This window comes from Balaenoptera borealis (assembly GCF_965194805.1).
Source record: "Balaenoptera borealis genome assembly, chromosome: 10".
In the NCBI taxonomy this organism is placed as follows: domain Eukaryota; kingdom Metazoa; phylum Chordata; class Mammalia; order Artiodactyla; family Balaenopteridae; genus Balaenoptera; species Balaenoptera borealis.
The window spans coordinates 87,439,804-87,455,045 of record NC_138874.1 but is presented as its reverse complement, the minus strand read 5'-3'; the positions used below and the strand labels follow the sequence as shown (position 1 = coordinate 87,455,045).

The window sequence follows — 15,242 nt, the reverse complement described above, 5'->3', positions numbered from 1 at the left end:
TGCACTTCCAGTTTGCACTGAAGTTAATCTGGTTCACATTTGTCACATCATCTTTGTTTTCTAACTACAATCACTTCAACCGATGCATCTCCAGCGTTGCCCCCAAAAGGTTGCTCCTCCGTGTTGTTCATGACCTCTAAGAACCGTCCCATTTCCTCTTTCCACCATATCAGAACCAAATGCCAGACCTTGAGTCTCCAACACTCCACAGCTGTCACCTGGTCCACTCCTTGGGGCTCATCAGGAAACCAACACAGAGTGTCAGATAGCAGATTAGCTCTCTCGGGGTAGTGATGATGAAAATGAGGATTTTTGTGGGTTGATGCTGAAATAAGGATTGTGAAACACAAAGTTTCTTACGAGGAAAAGTTGTGCAGGGGTTTCAGAGAAGCCACCTCTCTGGCTTCACAACCACCTGGAGGCAGAATGACAAAGGGGGCCTCTCTGACCTCAGGGCATTTCACCCAAGACCGTCTCTCCTCTTGGGCACAGGATGTAAAACTGAGGCGGGCACTTTGGAGCAGTGTGCTGTCAGGCACTTTTAAGCAGCCTAATGGAAGGAACAGGTGGAAGGAACAGGAAGGAACTAGTGGACCAAGTCCCCAAGGGACTTCTGACTACACACAAGCGCAAGAGCACCTTGGCTGCAGCCCTGTTTAGCCCATTTGAATTTCCATTTGGCTAATCAGCAAGGGTTATACCTTCGTGTGCCATTTGTTGCCATTTGAGGAACCACTAGGGTATAGTAGAAAGGTCAGAAGCCAGGATTGCAGACCCATGAATAAGGCACTAGATTTTTCTGAGCTTTGGTTTTCTCATCTTTTGACCAGGGAACAGGAGACACTCTCAAGCAGTGGTGGAAAGGATGCCATGAGATAATGTATAGGCACATCCGTAGCACCGTCCCTGACACGTAATAGGTACCCACGAGAAAGTTTTAAATTTGTATCCTCTGGGCACTGGACATTTAACAGGTGTCTCCTCTGTTCTTAGTGTTGGAGGAAGATACAAAGATTAAAACAAAGAACATAAAACAAAGAAAAGGACTACGAGCCTGGCCTCAAGGGGCTTTCAGTGTGGTGGGAAATACAGACATGCACACATAGTTGCAACCCTGATGCGTGTGAGGCTTTACTTTGCTGTCACAAGCCCACTCGAGGGCCTGACTCTACCCAGAGAGCCCGGCTGTGTCAGTGCGCCTGTGGGGTCCCACCTTCTCTTTCAGGAAACTGTGGACATGCTGAAGAGTCACATTAAAGAGGAACTGATGCAAGGGGAGGAGGCTGACGCTGTGTATGAGTCCATGGCCCACCTTTCCACAGACCTGCTCATGAAGTGCTCCCTCAACCCCGGCTGTGACGAGGACCTGTATGAGTCCATGGTGGCCTTTGTCCCAGCTGCCACCGAGGACCTCTGTAAGTAGCACAGCGCAGTTCTGCTTCCATCTTTCTGCTGAGAAATGCATTTCTTCCTTCTTCTTTGTGTGGGGAAATTCCCTTGCTTACCCCTGCCCCACTCCGGAGTGATGAAGATCCCATTTTACACAAAGTTAGACAGGTCATCATGTGCTGTGACAAGCAGAATCATTCTCCAAACTTCCTCTGCTATGACTGCTTTGTGACTGGAAAGTTTAAGCAAGGGCCTGGAAGTCAGAGTCGATGAAGGCGTTGCCTTGTGATCCAGAAGCGAAATCAGTGGCTTTTGACTCCGTCAGTTCCAACGGGCCCTTTTTATAGCAAACATTTTGTAATGCCCCCGCTACTACCCTGACATGAGATACATATAATATAACCTACCTACATATGAAATTTTTAGAAATCAAATATATGTCCCAATTGAAATATAGAAGAGAACTCATAGGAGAGGAAATGCTCAGATGTGCCTCCATACAAGGACATAGTTCATTAGTCAGTTGCAGTCACCTACATTCAGAATCACTGCCAATGTCACAGCCTCAAGTGCTGACCGACATGTTTATTGTATCAGTGACTTGGATACCACCAGCAGCGCTGGCATCAATACCTGGATTTTCCTAAATGGTGAATGATTCCTCACATTCTCTTCTCCATTTTCATAGTAATTGAATTCCTGGAAAATTTGGTGTATATCAAAACCATGCAAAAATACAAGTTGTATTTTATAAATGAAGCAGTTTAGCTTCTAGGCTCAGAAAATTATAAGCAGGGTTTTCTTGATAACCTGATTTTACTGGATTAATATATAATAAACTTATTTCCAAAATATCATATCTCCAGGATATGATTTTTTTATAAATTGCTTAACAAATTTTGCCCAATTTTTTAAATCTTAATTCTTTTTAATAGCAAAAATAATACATTCTTCCAAAAATTGGAAACAAAAAAGAAATGTATAACTGAGTTATTAAAAGTTCATGACTCCACTCAACCAACCAATATAGCACTTGTAATAGTTTGGTGGGGATTTTTGCCCATATTTTTCCTTATACCTGCTGATATTAAATTTAAAAATATACACATATACATATACATATAAACAGATATGTACAAATATACACGTATGTATAAATATGTATCATAAGCAATTATTTTTTTAACCCATATGTGTATCTAGTGAAATATTTAAAAGTCATGAGGGACACAAAACAAGGCTGTCCCCCACGCTGAAGTTTGTCTAGCATCTTTCTCCCTTCTGCTAAATGCCAATAGTGTCCCTGCATCATGGTGACAACCCAAAATACCCTCATAGATTTTCCAAACACCCTCTAGAGGGCAGTGCCACTCCCCTTGAGAACTTGTCTAAATAAACATTGGCTTTCGATGCACATATCAGGGTTGAAGCAGGAGGACCACACAACCGGCCCTCGAAGGGCCTTCTTTATATGTTACCACCATTTGCTACGAGATGCTAAGAGCTCTGAAACACTGCCTACAACTTCTCCCTCCTTCCCTCTGGTCTAATAAATAGATTCAAGAAAGACAAGCCAAATACCTATCAATGCATCCATCAGCTTTATTGATAGAGGAATTTCTGGAATGGGCTAGACTGAGTATTGCCAATTTTCAGCCTGAGGAGAAGACCACGGGGACCTGGGCCCACAAGGAGTTGGGCCTGATTTTCCCATCCATGAACGGAAAAGCAGGCATTAAGAGGGTGCTTTGGAGCAGGAAATGTGGGCGGGTCAGGGGGCCAGAGGTGAACCCTGACACCAGCAGAGCCTTTTACACTGCAACCCTAACACCTGGAAGATGTGGTCCAGTGGTTGTTAGGTGCTTGCTAGTCAGATTGGCTGCTCCTCTGGGGGAGGAGAAGAAAGAGGGAAAGAGCGGTAGAAGCTCTCTCCCAGCACCTAACTGGAAGGACTTGAAGTACTTGTGGAAGCTCTTCCCGAATGAGCCGTGACCCAGCAGGAAGGTGAGGAGGGAAGGCGTCATCCTCACCATCCACACCCTCTACCTCACTGAATCCTCAAAGCAGCCATACAGGGGTGCTTTTATTAACCCGCGCTTTACAAATGAGGAAACTGAGGCACAGAGAGGTTAAGCAACTCCGCCAAAGTCTCACAGCTAATAAGTGATAGAATCCAGGTTTGAACCCAGGTCTTGCTGTCTTTAGGACCATATTCCTTATTCTGTGCCAGAAGTTTCCGTCTAACACCACAAATTTTAGTCGTGGTTTCTCTTAGAAAAACCATCTAGCGGCTCCAGCCACGCTTCCTCTTTTTGCGGCCCAGATGTGAGCTCACAAAACAGCCTCTGGCGCCCCCTACCCTTGCACATCCACCCGTCTCTCCACGTACCCAACAGGCATTCTGGAGCATCTGTGTTTCTGCTACTTGCCGCTCCCGCTCCTGGTTTTTGGTGAGACAACGGGGTGGAGGGAAGACACAGTCCTTTTCAGTCTGGAACAGAGACTCACTCACAAAAGAACATTTGGAGAAAAGCTGGTACCCCTCTGGGAAGCCAGAGACCATGCAGCATCATTTCTGCCCTGTGTCCCTACGGTGGGGCAGTTGAACAGTTGAAGGATCCCGCACTTTACTGGCAGTTGGTTTAGTGTTGACAGAGAGCCTTAACACCTGTTATCCCTCTGGGTGCTCCAACACAGGAAACCCCCCACCACAGCAGTGCAAAGCGGTAGGGAATGCTAACAGCAGCCATCCCACTACTCCTGTCTGCTGGGCCTCTCGCGGCGGGAGCACTGAGCCTCTCCAGCACTTCCCAAGGCGGTGGAGCGCTATGGAGCTTGCCTGGTTTGCGGCCAGTGGCATCTTGTAAAGTTCCAGGGGGTGGGGATGGGGGGAATTCTGGTTGCCGTGGAGCTAGAAGGAGGCCACCAACAGGCAGGCTGTAGAATTCCGCTGTTTGGGGAATGGGCAGAGGAAACCCACCGCAGTTTTCACTTGCCAGATCATATAAACTCTGAATTTTCTGAATCTAGATATGATTTATGTTTCTGTCTCTGTGGTTTAATCTTGAGAATGACCACTTACCTACTGGTCCAGAAGCAGCAGCAACTTGTACCTGGGGAGGAACCATTCATCTTACTACCAGTGACTCTCTAGGGGAGAAGGCAGTTTAGGTCATAAATAAGTAGGACAGACTGATAAATCTAAGATGCATATTTGTAACACCAGCCCGCACAGTCATCTTCTGGCCCTTTCAAGTCAACACACTGCTTTCATCTCTGTGATCTCATCTGAGCGTCCTGGGGCTTGGTGGATAAAGTTATCTTCATTTTATAGAGGAGACCGCTAAGGCTCCAAGATTTAGTAACTTACTTAAGTCTAATCGAGGGAGAACTAGGTCAGGAATCTGGGTCTGCATATTCCCTGGGGTCAAGTCTGTCAGCTGCCCACTGAGCTAGAGGACCCTCCTGGCCTGCCCTTCTTCTAGGGCCAGAACTTGCCAGCCCTGGGACGGATACTTACAGGGGAGCTATTTCCTAAATCTAAATAACGGAGGTTATCAGTGCCCCACCTTTGTTACCATTCAACCTTAGAGGCTGAAAATAGGAAGGAAACTAGGCCATGTTTATTCACTAGCTGACTCACTCGCTCACTCATTCATTCATTCACTCACAGGACAAACATTATGGAGTGCAGGCTCTATGCCATCTCTTTACCCCTGCTTTGGAGGTCATCTGATTGTGTTGGGACAAATCTGCCTCTTTCTGACTTGAGTTTTGGAAAGGGGATAGTAGTAATGAGGTCCCCAAAGGGAATCCAAACAACCACTAAGTAGGAAGATTGTCAGGGAAACTCCCAGTGTTGAATGAAGGGGCTGGGCAGCGATGTTGGGCTCTGATCCTGAGATTTTATGATCCTTCCCCTGAACTTGCGTGCGTGGGTGCGTGTGCACACGCGCGCATGCACACACACACACAGGCACACACACACTCCTCATACTGTCTTTAGTTTAGATATGCTGCCACCAGGTGGTAACTACGTCTTTGTTATCAGACTTTCAACGGTGCTCTCAATTCTCTTGAGAATTTTGTGTTCAAACGCCCACAGATTTAAACCATCATTTTCCACACCGCACTATATAAGAAATAAATGTTCTTAGGGTAAGCTTCTGCAAACACTAACTAAAAATCACAGCACACCTCTCTTTAGGTGTCTTCACTATCTCCTGATTTTTTTCTCATTTACTTTGTTTGCTTCTATCCCTGCCTTCAGAGAATGATACGGTGGTCCTGGTGGTCCTTTGACTTAGGTAATACGTTTTGTGTGGAAAGCCTCACCCAGTGACTGGGCACTTTGATGAGGCTCTGGGTACTAAGGCCTCGGGAGCCATTTCTGGGAGGCCCTTGTCCAGCTGTTTCAAAGGTAATCCGCTTGTGGATTTAGTGCTGCTTGACAATCTCAGAGGTCTGCCTTTCTGCATCAGGAGAGAGGAGTAAAAGGAGAAAGATGCGATGTCTCGCTACTAGAAACTAAACTCACACGTGTCACTCTAATCCATCCCAGAGGGCTGTTCTGCTTCTTGTGACTCTTGCGTTGAACGTTTCTTTTGCGCCCCTGCTCCCTCCACCTGGGTCTGTGGCTCAAGTTTGTGTGCAGTGGAGAGCCAACTAAGCCCCAGCTAACTTGCTGACTTCCCTTAGCAACCTCCTTGGTAACTGCCGTCTTTGTAACAGATCAGCTCCAGCAGTGTTTTCTTTACTGGAGCTCTCTGGTTACAGTCTCTGTGAGCGGGGTCCCCTCTGATCTGGGGGCATAACTGGGCCCAGTGAACAGCCTCATAGCCCAGCCATGTAAGGTCTGAGCCCACCTGAAGGACCATTTGTAAGTAAAATTAAGTTACTGGAACATGCTGCCTTCCCCATCTGCACACTTTTCTCTCAAGAGTCTTCCTGCAGCCGCGGAGTCTCTGCCATCCTCCTGCTATTCATCTTGGGAAGACCCTCGCTAGTAGAGCCAAGAAGTGCCTTAGAGGCAGTGGGGCTGGGTACAAGGCATGAGGTCTTACCAGCAAGGAACTCCCTCTGAGGCAGGGTTGGCTGTTCCTGTCTTGTCTGGGGCTGAAACAGACCTGGTGAAGCAGAGGGATCCTCAAGGCACTTCCTGACTTCTGTAGCTTTTCCCTCCTCTAGATGTACAAGAATTGTGTTGTGGAGATAGGCACTTAGTGAAAGCATGCTGGATTGAATGTTTTTAAATTAATAAGATAAAATCCTCACCATCAGCAGCGACCTTGCTCCCCTCTGCACCTGCACAGCTGTGGGTCACACCTTCCTCGGGGCACGTCATACAGATCAGTTTGCACTCTGGTTATGTACATGCTTCTCTGCTCACCTGCTCCTACTTCAGTTAGGAAGCATGTATCATCCACAGGCTGTACACAACAGGTGCTCAATTATTTCTTGAATTTGAGAGTTACCAGAAAATAAGAAGTCATCCTAGATGTTGTGGTGTGGAATTGTTTGTTGACGTTCCAATGCAAGGACTTCACTTCCCCGATAGGTGGTAGTGAGATATCTGTTAGATGTCCCCGAAGGTGGGACATCTTTGGCCACTCCCAGCTGCCTTTTCTTTCTTGTCTCCATACATTTGCTTGTGCTGTTCCTGCTGCCTGAATTGCCCTTCTCTTTTCTCAGCTTGGGAAATGCCCAGATTCCTTAACAAAGCCCAAAGATCTCCATATCCATGTATTCATTTGCTTATTACTCATTAGTTTGTCCATTCTCACATTCATTCATTCAACAGCATTTATCGACCCCCTTGAGTGTTTAAGTCACTGTGCCAGGTGATGAGGAGTCGGTAAATAAGCTGGCATGATCCCTGCCTTCCAGAGCTTCCCTTCTAGCGGGAGAGTTGGATATTAAACAAAGGTACTGCATAACTGAATATATAATTACAAACTGTGACAGTACGATTGAGGAAAAAGACACGGTGCCCTCGAGAGGGCAGCTAGTAGAGAATGGATTGGGGGAGGGGTGCCTGTGACTTAGCAAGTCATAGTACCCACTACACCCCATCAGGAACTCGTCCCGTGGACTCATTCCTGCAGGACAGAGGGCCTGTGTGCTTACCAGGAGCACCGCACTAAGGTACTTGTTGTCTGCTAAGAAATCCACAAAAGTTAGCATGCTGCTTCTCCTAACCCTTTCATGCTTAGCTTCTTTTTCAATGTCAATCACTCCTTAGCACCTCTAATTTCAGAATGCCATTTCTCCTCTCTCTGTGTCTGTTTCTCTGTCTCTGTTTCTGTCTCTGTCTCTCCCCTCCCCCAACTCCCTCTTTCTTTGCGTCTCATTGTCTCATTGTCTCTCTCCCTTTCTCTCCCTCTCCTTCCCCCCCAACCTCTGCATGTGTGTGACTATCTCTTTCTCTCTATCCCTGGCTCTGCCTCTCTGTCTCTGTCTATCTCTCTCCTTCCCCTCACTTTTCCATGAGGATATGGGAAGGTTGGACTTTCTTATTGACATGGTCAATCACAGCAGTCCATTCCACCTGCGTGCAAATGGCACCAATCGGGTTTCAGGTTTTCTTCAAATGTTTTACCATGCTATCCTTGTTCTAAACCTCTTTTCTGGCCACAAAAGCACTTGCTGAAAAAAAATTCTTTTGGCCTGCTTTCAGGGTTTGAGAGCCTTTCCAGAAGAATAGTCTCTCAGTATCTGACATTTTACTGTATTACATACTCAGATTAGGTTTTCTGTTAAATTAACAACACATAATCTGGATGGAGTTTCCGCTGCAGCCGAGTGATCTAGATTTATGTCCCATGAGGAGTATCCCATGAGCTTCTTTGAAAATTCGTTATTGCTCTTGACTCATTCCTTAATTGCTTGCCTGCCTGCCTTCTCTTCATCTGTTCAAGCTTCTTTCTTCCCAGGAATGGTTTCTTTGGGATTGACTCCCTTGAAAAAGTACAGTGTAACACTGCAGCTGGCTTTTCCCAGAAGGAGACTGGCCCCAGAGTTTCCTTGTTATTGTTTTGGGGTTTTTTCCCAATGAAATGAAAGAACTTTGCACTTTTTCCTTAGACCAGCAGGTTTCAGCACATTTCAGTTTATTTTTACCTGAGTGGTGAAGGTTAGATGCTTAGAATCTGACGTACAAACCCTGAGCATCCAGGGACACAGGGATCTGTTGCTGTGCTTTCCTTTTCAAAATGTCCTTTGTCTGGAAACGGACTCCCTTCACCTCCAGAATTTTCTATTTCAGTCGCTCATGTGTTACTGTGTGCCTGGGTTGTATGTACACATGGGTCATCAAATTTACAGTTTGAGGGTTTTATCTCTCATTAACTCCAAACCACCAGGTACTTTTTCTTTTCTCTTCTTTATTATTACAAAAATAGTATCTGCTACTACTAGGACTTACTGCCTAATATAGCTATGGCAAATAGTGTTTTAAAAGTAATTTCATGTGCCAGTGTCAGCTAGCTGGTGTTGAGTGCCTGGGGAGCTGTGTTCAGAAGGATTCTGAGGCCACAAAGAGTGCTATGATTGAATAGGGATGTTTGCCTTGAGTACACAATAGGGACATGGAGGCCAATGTGTGTATCCACCGTTCCTGGTCTAATTCAAAGATACTTATGTTGAACTCAGTATAAAAATAATCATTTTATTTAAAATATAAATGGAAAGAAAAGTATTTTTCTTCATTTAAGGCAGTGCACCTCCAGAGACTCAATAGAGGCCTGTGCCCACCTCAGGCCAGGGCTACTGAGTCCATATGTGGACATGACATGATGGACTTGCTTGAGTGCACCCTGGTCCCTGTGCCCACTCCCCTCGTGAGTCCCACATGGGAAGGAAATTCATGACAGGTTGACTGTGCTCACGTTTGGTCTTACCTGTGGTAGGCACAATAATGCCCCTGAACCTATGAATATGCTAGATTACATAGCAAAGGGGAATGAAAGTTGCAGATGGAATTAAGGTTGCTAATCAGCTGGCCTTAAAATAATGGGAATATCCTGGATTATCAGGGTGGGCACAGTATAATCACAAGGGTCCTTAAAAGTAAAAGAAAGATGGGAATTTCCTGGCGATCCAGTGGTTAGGACTCAGCACTTTCACTGCAGTGGCCTGGGTTCAATCCCTGGCCCTGGTCGTGGCCAAAAAAAAACGTAAGAGAAGGAATCAGGTTAGACCAGAGATGGCACCATGAGAAGGACTCAATTCAGCTGAGCTTTCTGCCCAACATTACTGGCTTTGAAGATGGAAGAAGAGGGCCTCGTGCCGAGGAGTGCAGGGCCTCTAGAAGCTGGAAAGTGCAAGAAGACCGAACCTTCCCTAGATCTCCCAGAAAGGAATGCAGTCCTGCCGAAACCTTGATTTAGCCCAGTGAGACCCATTTCAGACCTCTGAACTACAGAACTGGACGTTGTTTTAAGTCACTAAGTTTGTGGTAATTTGTTACAGCAACAATAGAAAGCTAATAAACTGTCTAGGTTGCCTCAATATAATGATAACCATTAATATTTAGTGCCTAGTACTGTTGCTAAACATTTTATAAGCATCGTCTCAATTGGTTCATACAGTCTTCCTTTGAGGTAGGTACTGTTATCCATACCCACTTTACAGATGGAGATATGAAAGCTTAGTGATGTCAAGTAACTTGTCCAAGGACACAGAGCTACTAAGAATCAGAGCCAGGGCTTGAACCCAGGTCTCCAGGATATCAAAGTCCACGCTGGTGATCACCACTTCTGATTGTGATCTTGACCTGCTTTAATAATAAACATAAGGGTAATAATAGTAATAATAGCAGCTAACAGTCATTTAGCACTTCCTATGTGCTAGGAACTGTGCTTCTCATTTAATACTCATGACAAACCTATGAGATACGTACTATTATTATCACCATTTTACAGACATTATCGGCCAGTGTCCTGGACCTCTATTGCTTGCCTGGCCTTGACTGCTGCCTTTCTCTGACTTACGTTTGTCGCCTGAATGCAGACCATTCACTTGGCTCCAGTCCTTGTCAGGGCCTTTACGGCTGACTTCCAGGCCTTCTCATGTGTCTGCAGACCATCCTCCTCCTCCCTGTGTCCCTGCCTCCATCATGCTCTTCCAGCCAAGCCTCAGATCCTCTGGCTTTAGGCTCTGACCTTAAGATCAGCCTCTACCTGTGATCCCGGCAGTATGGGGTGGGGCCAGAAGGGATTGAAGAGCTGCTAGAATTTCCCCTTGGTGCTCATTGCTGAGCCCTCTAATAAAAAATGTGATAAGCCTCAGGAAAGCACAAGGTAATGGGCATGGGGCCTCCAAGTCAGGTCTGGACTGCAGCGGCAGAGCCTTGGCCAAGGAGGAAAGAAGCCTCCAGCTCTGTCCAGCCTGGACTTGGTGTTCAGGAGCCACGATCAAGACAATGCCTGGCAAGTCTTGTTTGTGAGTCAGGTTTCCACACGTAATTCCATGGTGAAGATTTATGCTTTGTTTTCTTACAACGCCCCCATGCTTTAAGTGTATTCAACATAAGAATATTGATTGGGTGTAATTCTTTACTAGGAAAGGTAATTTGAAAATATGTGTGGATATTCAGATGTTAGAATTAACCCATAAGCATTTATTACTCTGAAGGAGGAGACTTGACTTCAAAGTTACTATTAAAAAGTATAAATTGAGTCCTCTTTTTAAAATTGTTCTCTACTTAGGACATTAGCGTGGGTGTAGAAGTTAATAATAAAGATAACAGTAATAATAGCAGCTAACGTTCATTTAGCACTTCCTGTGTGCTAAGCACTGTGCTTCTCATTTAATACTCGTGACAAACCTATGATATAGGGACTATTATTATCACCATTTTACAGACAGGAAAACAGAACCTGAGAGGATGTAAACAACTTGGCCCAAGATAATTGTGGGCAAAGAGTTAATGTAACAGCTCTCATTTCCCTTTCTGCAGGAGAATTTGACCTTTGTTGACTTCCACTGTTACCCTGGTAACCTGATAAGAGCCATATGTCAATTATGTCTCTAGGCAACATTGCCTATGATAAAAATGACCCCTAATTGGTGGTAAATTGCATCTGGAACTGGGAGGAGTTGTATGTAAACTATAAATACCTGAAAGGACACCATACTTCGGGCTTCCCTGAGGGCAATGTCTCTGGATGCCTCTTATGGGGACCCTGGAAGCTAATGCCTCAGGAGTTGCTAGTAAACTCCGGAGTTGAGAAATGCTGCTCCTTTGAGACACCATGGCAGCTTCTCCACCTGCCTGATATGGATCTTGTCTCCTTGCGTGAGAGTTGCTGGACTGGTGTAAAGACTGCCCTAGATGAGGAAGGCCGCTTGGCACTGTCCTGCTGGTCTGTATCCTCCATCCTTCTGAGTAGACTGGCACCAGCATGGCCCACGGTCATCTTGTGAGTCCAAATGATCAGCTGGATGCAAAAAGTTGGATCTAAAAGTCAGTTGGACGGGTGGGTGTTGTAGTCCTACAGTCAGAAGTGGAAGAGTCAAAATTGGAACCTATGCATTCTGACCATAGTGCCCAAACCTCTCACCATCCTTCTAGGGTGCCTCAAGGAGGAGAAATAATTCTACTAATGTCTCAGGACTGATCTTTAGCAGATCCTAGTTTTTCTCCTTCCAAAATCATGCTCTTAACCACCAGTGAAGGCATGACCGTAGAGTAAAAAGATCTGTTTGTCACAGGTGGCTCATTTAGCCCTGCCTCGTTCATCGTACCCAGAGGTGCGTGGCTCACAGGAGTCCCTGGAAGGTGACTTGATAGTGTAGGTGGACAGGAAAGGGTCAGCATAGGTCATTCCCGGGGCTTATGCTTCTTTAGTTTTGCTGTTGCATTTCTTCCTCTCCTTTTCTCATCTCTTTCCCTCCTACCTGTTCTTCTTCTTTAAAAAAAAAAAAAACTTTTTATTTTGAAATACTTTTAGATTTAGAGAAAAGTTGCAAAAATGCTACCCTTCCTGTATACCTTTCGCCCAGATTTCCCTAGTATTAACATCTCAACATAACCAGAGTACAGTTACTAAAGCCGAGAAATTAACATTGGTGCAATTCCACTAACTAACCTCCAGACCTTGTTCAAAATTTCACTGGTTTTCCCCCTAATGTTCTTTTTCTGTTCGTAGGTAGGACTAGATGCTGATCCTAGGTAGGATCCTGCAGTGCGTGCTGTTAATTCTCCTTAGTCTCCTCCAACGTGTAACAGTTCCTCAGTCTTTCCTCATCTTGACACTTTGGAAGAACACCAATCAGTTATTTTGTAGCATGCCCTTTAGTTTGGGTTTGTCAGATGCTTTCTGTGATTGGACTGAGGTTATAAATTTGGGGCAAGAATGCCATAGCAATGATGTTGCATCCTCCTCAGTGCATTGTAGCAAAGGATCGTGATATTGACATGTCATTACTGGTGCTCATTCTTTTTTCTCTCTTTTCTTTTTAAAATTCTTTCTTTAACCCACATAAAATTCAGCACATTATGATAGGGTCATAGTACCAGGGAAAGAAGCCCGCATCCTTATTATAGAAGCATGCCAGGTCCAGCCAGGGCTGCTCTTGCTGTTTCCATTTTTCTTCTACATTTTGTTTTTCCAACACTCTTTGTAGCTCCTTCAATTTTGCAGCTACGTCTCAGATGTGGAAATCAGTTGTCTCAAACTGAACTTTGTTAGTGAAATAGCTAGGCCGTGCATGTCTCTTTTACCACTGTCAGTGGGGGTGGCCGATTGTGTGTGTGAGGTTTGCGCTCTGGTGTTGCCAGCCTGGGAGATCTGTTTATTGGTGATTGAAAACTGAAACTGTCCTGACGCTGCTCTGCCCTCACCAGGTTCTTAGAGATGCTGGAGCCTGAGGGGGCTGTGGTTTCCTGGAGGATGCAGCACTGGGCATGACAGAGCCCAACGATAGGCCCACAAAACTTCTCCCTCCCCTCATCTCTAGGGGTGTCTGATGCAAGCAAGTCTTTCCTTCGGGGTCTTTTCCTCTGTGTTTTATTGGTTTGTGAATGAAGAGTCTCAAAAGTTGGCTGGGTCAGGGTCAGGCAGCTAAGGGGGGAGGGATTGTAGGGGTAGGAGTCAGGAGGGTAGAGGAGGGTCCTGCTCCCAGCAAGGCACACCTGTAGGATATGTCTTTCTTCCCAGTTTTCTAACTCCATGAGAAACATGTTCCATAAAACCACAATTAAGCAATTTAAATAGAAATCTCAAATAAGTGACATTTTTCTGGTCTTGAATTTTTAAGGAATGAATTGTGAGTTCTTAGAAATTTTTTTTAATATTTATTTATTTATTTATTTTGGCTGTGCCGGGTCTTAGTTGCGGCATGTGGGATCTTTAGTTGCAGCATGTGGACTTCTTAGTTGCGGCATGCATGTGGGATCTAGTTCCCTGACCAGGGATCGAACCTGGGCCCTCTGCATTGGGAGCTCAGAGTCTTACCACTGGACCACCAGGGGTGTCCCAGAAATTTATTTTTAAAATTAAAACACTTCTAGGTATGTTTCAGGATCAGTACAGTCACCCTAATCTCTCTACAGTTTACTTTATAGAATTCAGTGTTGACAAGAGAAGTTCACTGAATTAACAGTTTACTCATTTGGAATCACAGGGCTTTGGACCAGAGGGTATCAAGGTACATTATATTAAATGTAATGTCTCCACTGCACATATTTCAAGAAACATTAAACTGAAAAGGTAGAAAAAGGGAATTGGTTTATCGTCCCTTTTTTGGGATAATATTTAAGGTAACAAAAACATGATCAGAGCTCTGCATTTCTTTCCTTTATTTTTTAAATAGGATAAAAAAACTAGAATATAAAAAGATGAACAGTGAAAAAAACCTTTTTCCAGTCCTTGTCTGTCATCTTTCTAGTTCCAGGAAACCATTGATCTTAAGTTCTTATATCTCCTTCCAGAGTTTCTTTTTCTGCATATACAAGAAAATACAAAAATAGAATCTTATTTTCCCCTTTTGGGGGCAAAAGGTAGCATATTAATTTTCAAAAATGTTGTATTTCTTGAAGATTCTGATTCATCAAGAATATGTATTTTTTTTTCTTTTGTCTCAGATCTTTTTTTAAAAAATTACGTATTATAGCCCCCTATGAACCCCCTCTGGAACCTGATTGTCCTCCCTCCCTCCCAGAGGTAACCACTACCATGAGCTCAACATTTATCCTTTCCAGCATTTCAGCATGTTTTCATATGTTTACTAGATATTTATGAATTCATAAACTACATGTAGTATCATTTTATAGGCCTTAAAACTTTATATAAACTACTTTATATACTGAAAACTACTTTATATAAAATACTTTATATACTGCAAACACCAGTCTGCAACTTTTTCACTCAACATTATGTTTTGTTTTGTTTTATGGTCACAAAATTTATATTTAGATTATCAAAAGATTGTCAAAGTTTGAAACAAGGTCGGGTAAGAGCTATGCTATGTAATAATGTAATACCTGGTCACTGGAAAGTTTCAAAATCAGTATGGACTTCCCTGGTGGCACAGTGGTTAAGAATCCAGCTGCCAGGGCTTCCCTGGTGGCGCAGTGGTTGAGAATCTGCCTGCCAATGCAGGGGACACGGGTTCGAGCCCTGGTCTGGGAAGATCCCACATGCCGCGGAGCAACTGGGCCCGTGAGCCACAACTACTGAGCCTGCGCGTCTGGAGCCTGTGCTTTGCAAGAAGAGAGGCCGCGATAGTGAGAGGCCTGCGCACCGCGATGAAGAGTGGCCCCCGCTTGCCGCAACTGGAGAAAGCCCTCGCACAGAAACGAAGACCCAACACAGCCAAAAAATAATAATAATAAAAATAAATAAATAAAT

General features: G+C 44.6%; 1 protein-coding gene across 4 annotated transcripts in view; it reads left to right on the top strand.

Moving 5' to 3' along the window:
* Positions 1-15,242, top strand: part of PIK3AP1 (phosphoinositide-3-kinase adaptor protein 1) — a 176,287-nt gene that overhangs the window by 122,512 nt on the left and 38,533 nt on the right. For all 4 annotated transcript variants that reach the window (XM_082406515.1, XM_082406517.1, XM_082406516.1 and 1 more), the window contains exon 8: positions 1,226-1,415. In XM_082406515.1, coding sequence (XP_082262641.1) covers positions 1,226-1,415 — 190 coding nt within the window. The remainder of the gene's footprint in view (positions 1-1,225; positions 1,416-15,242) is intronic.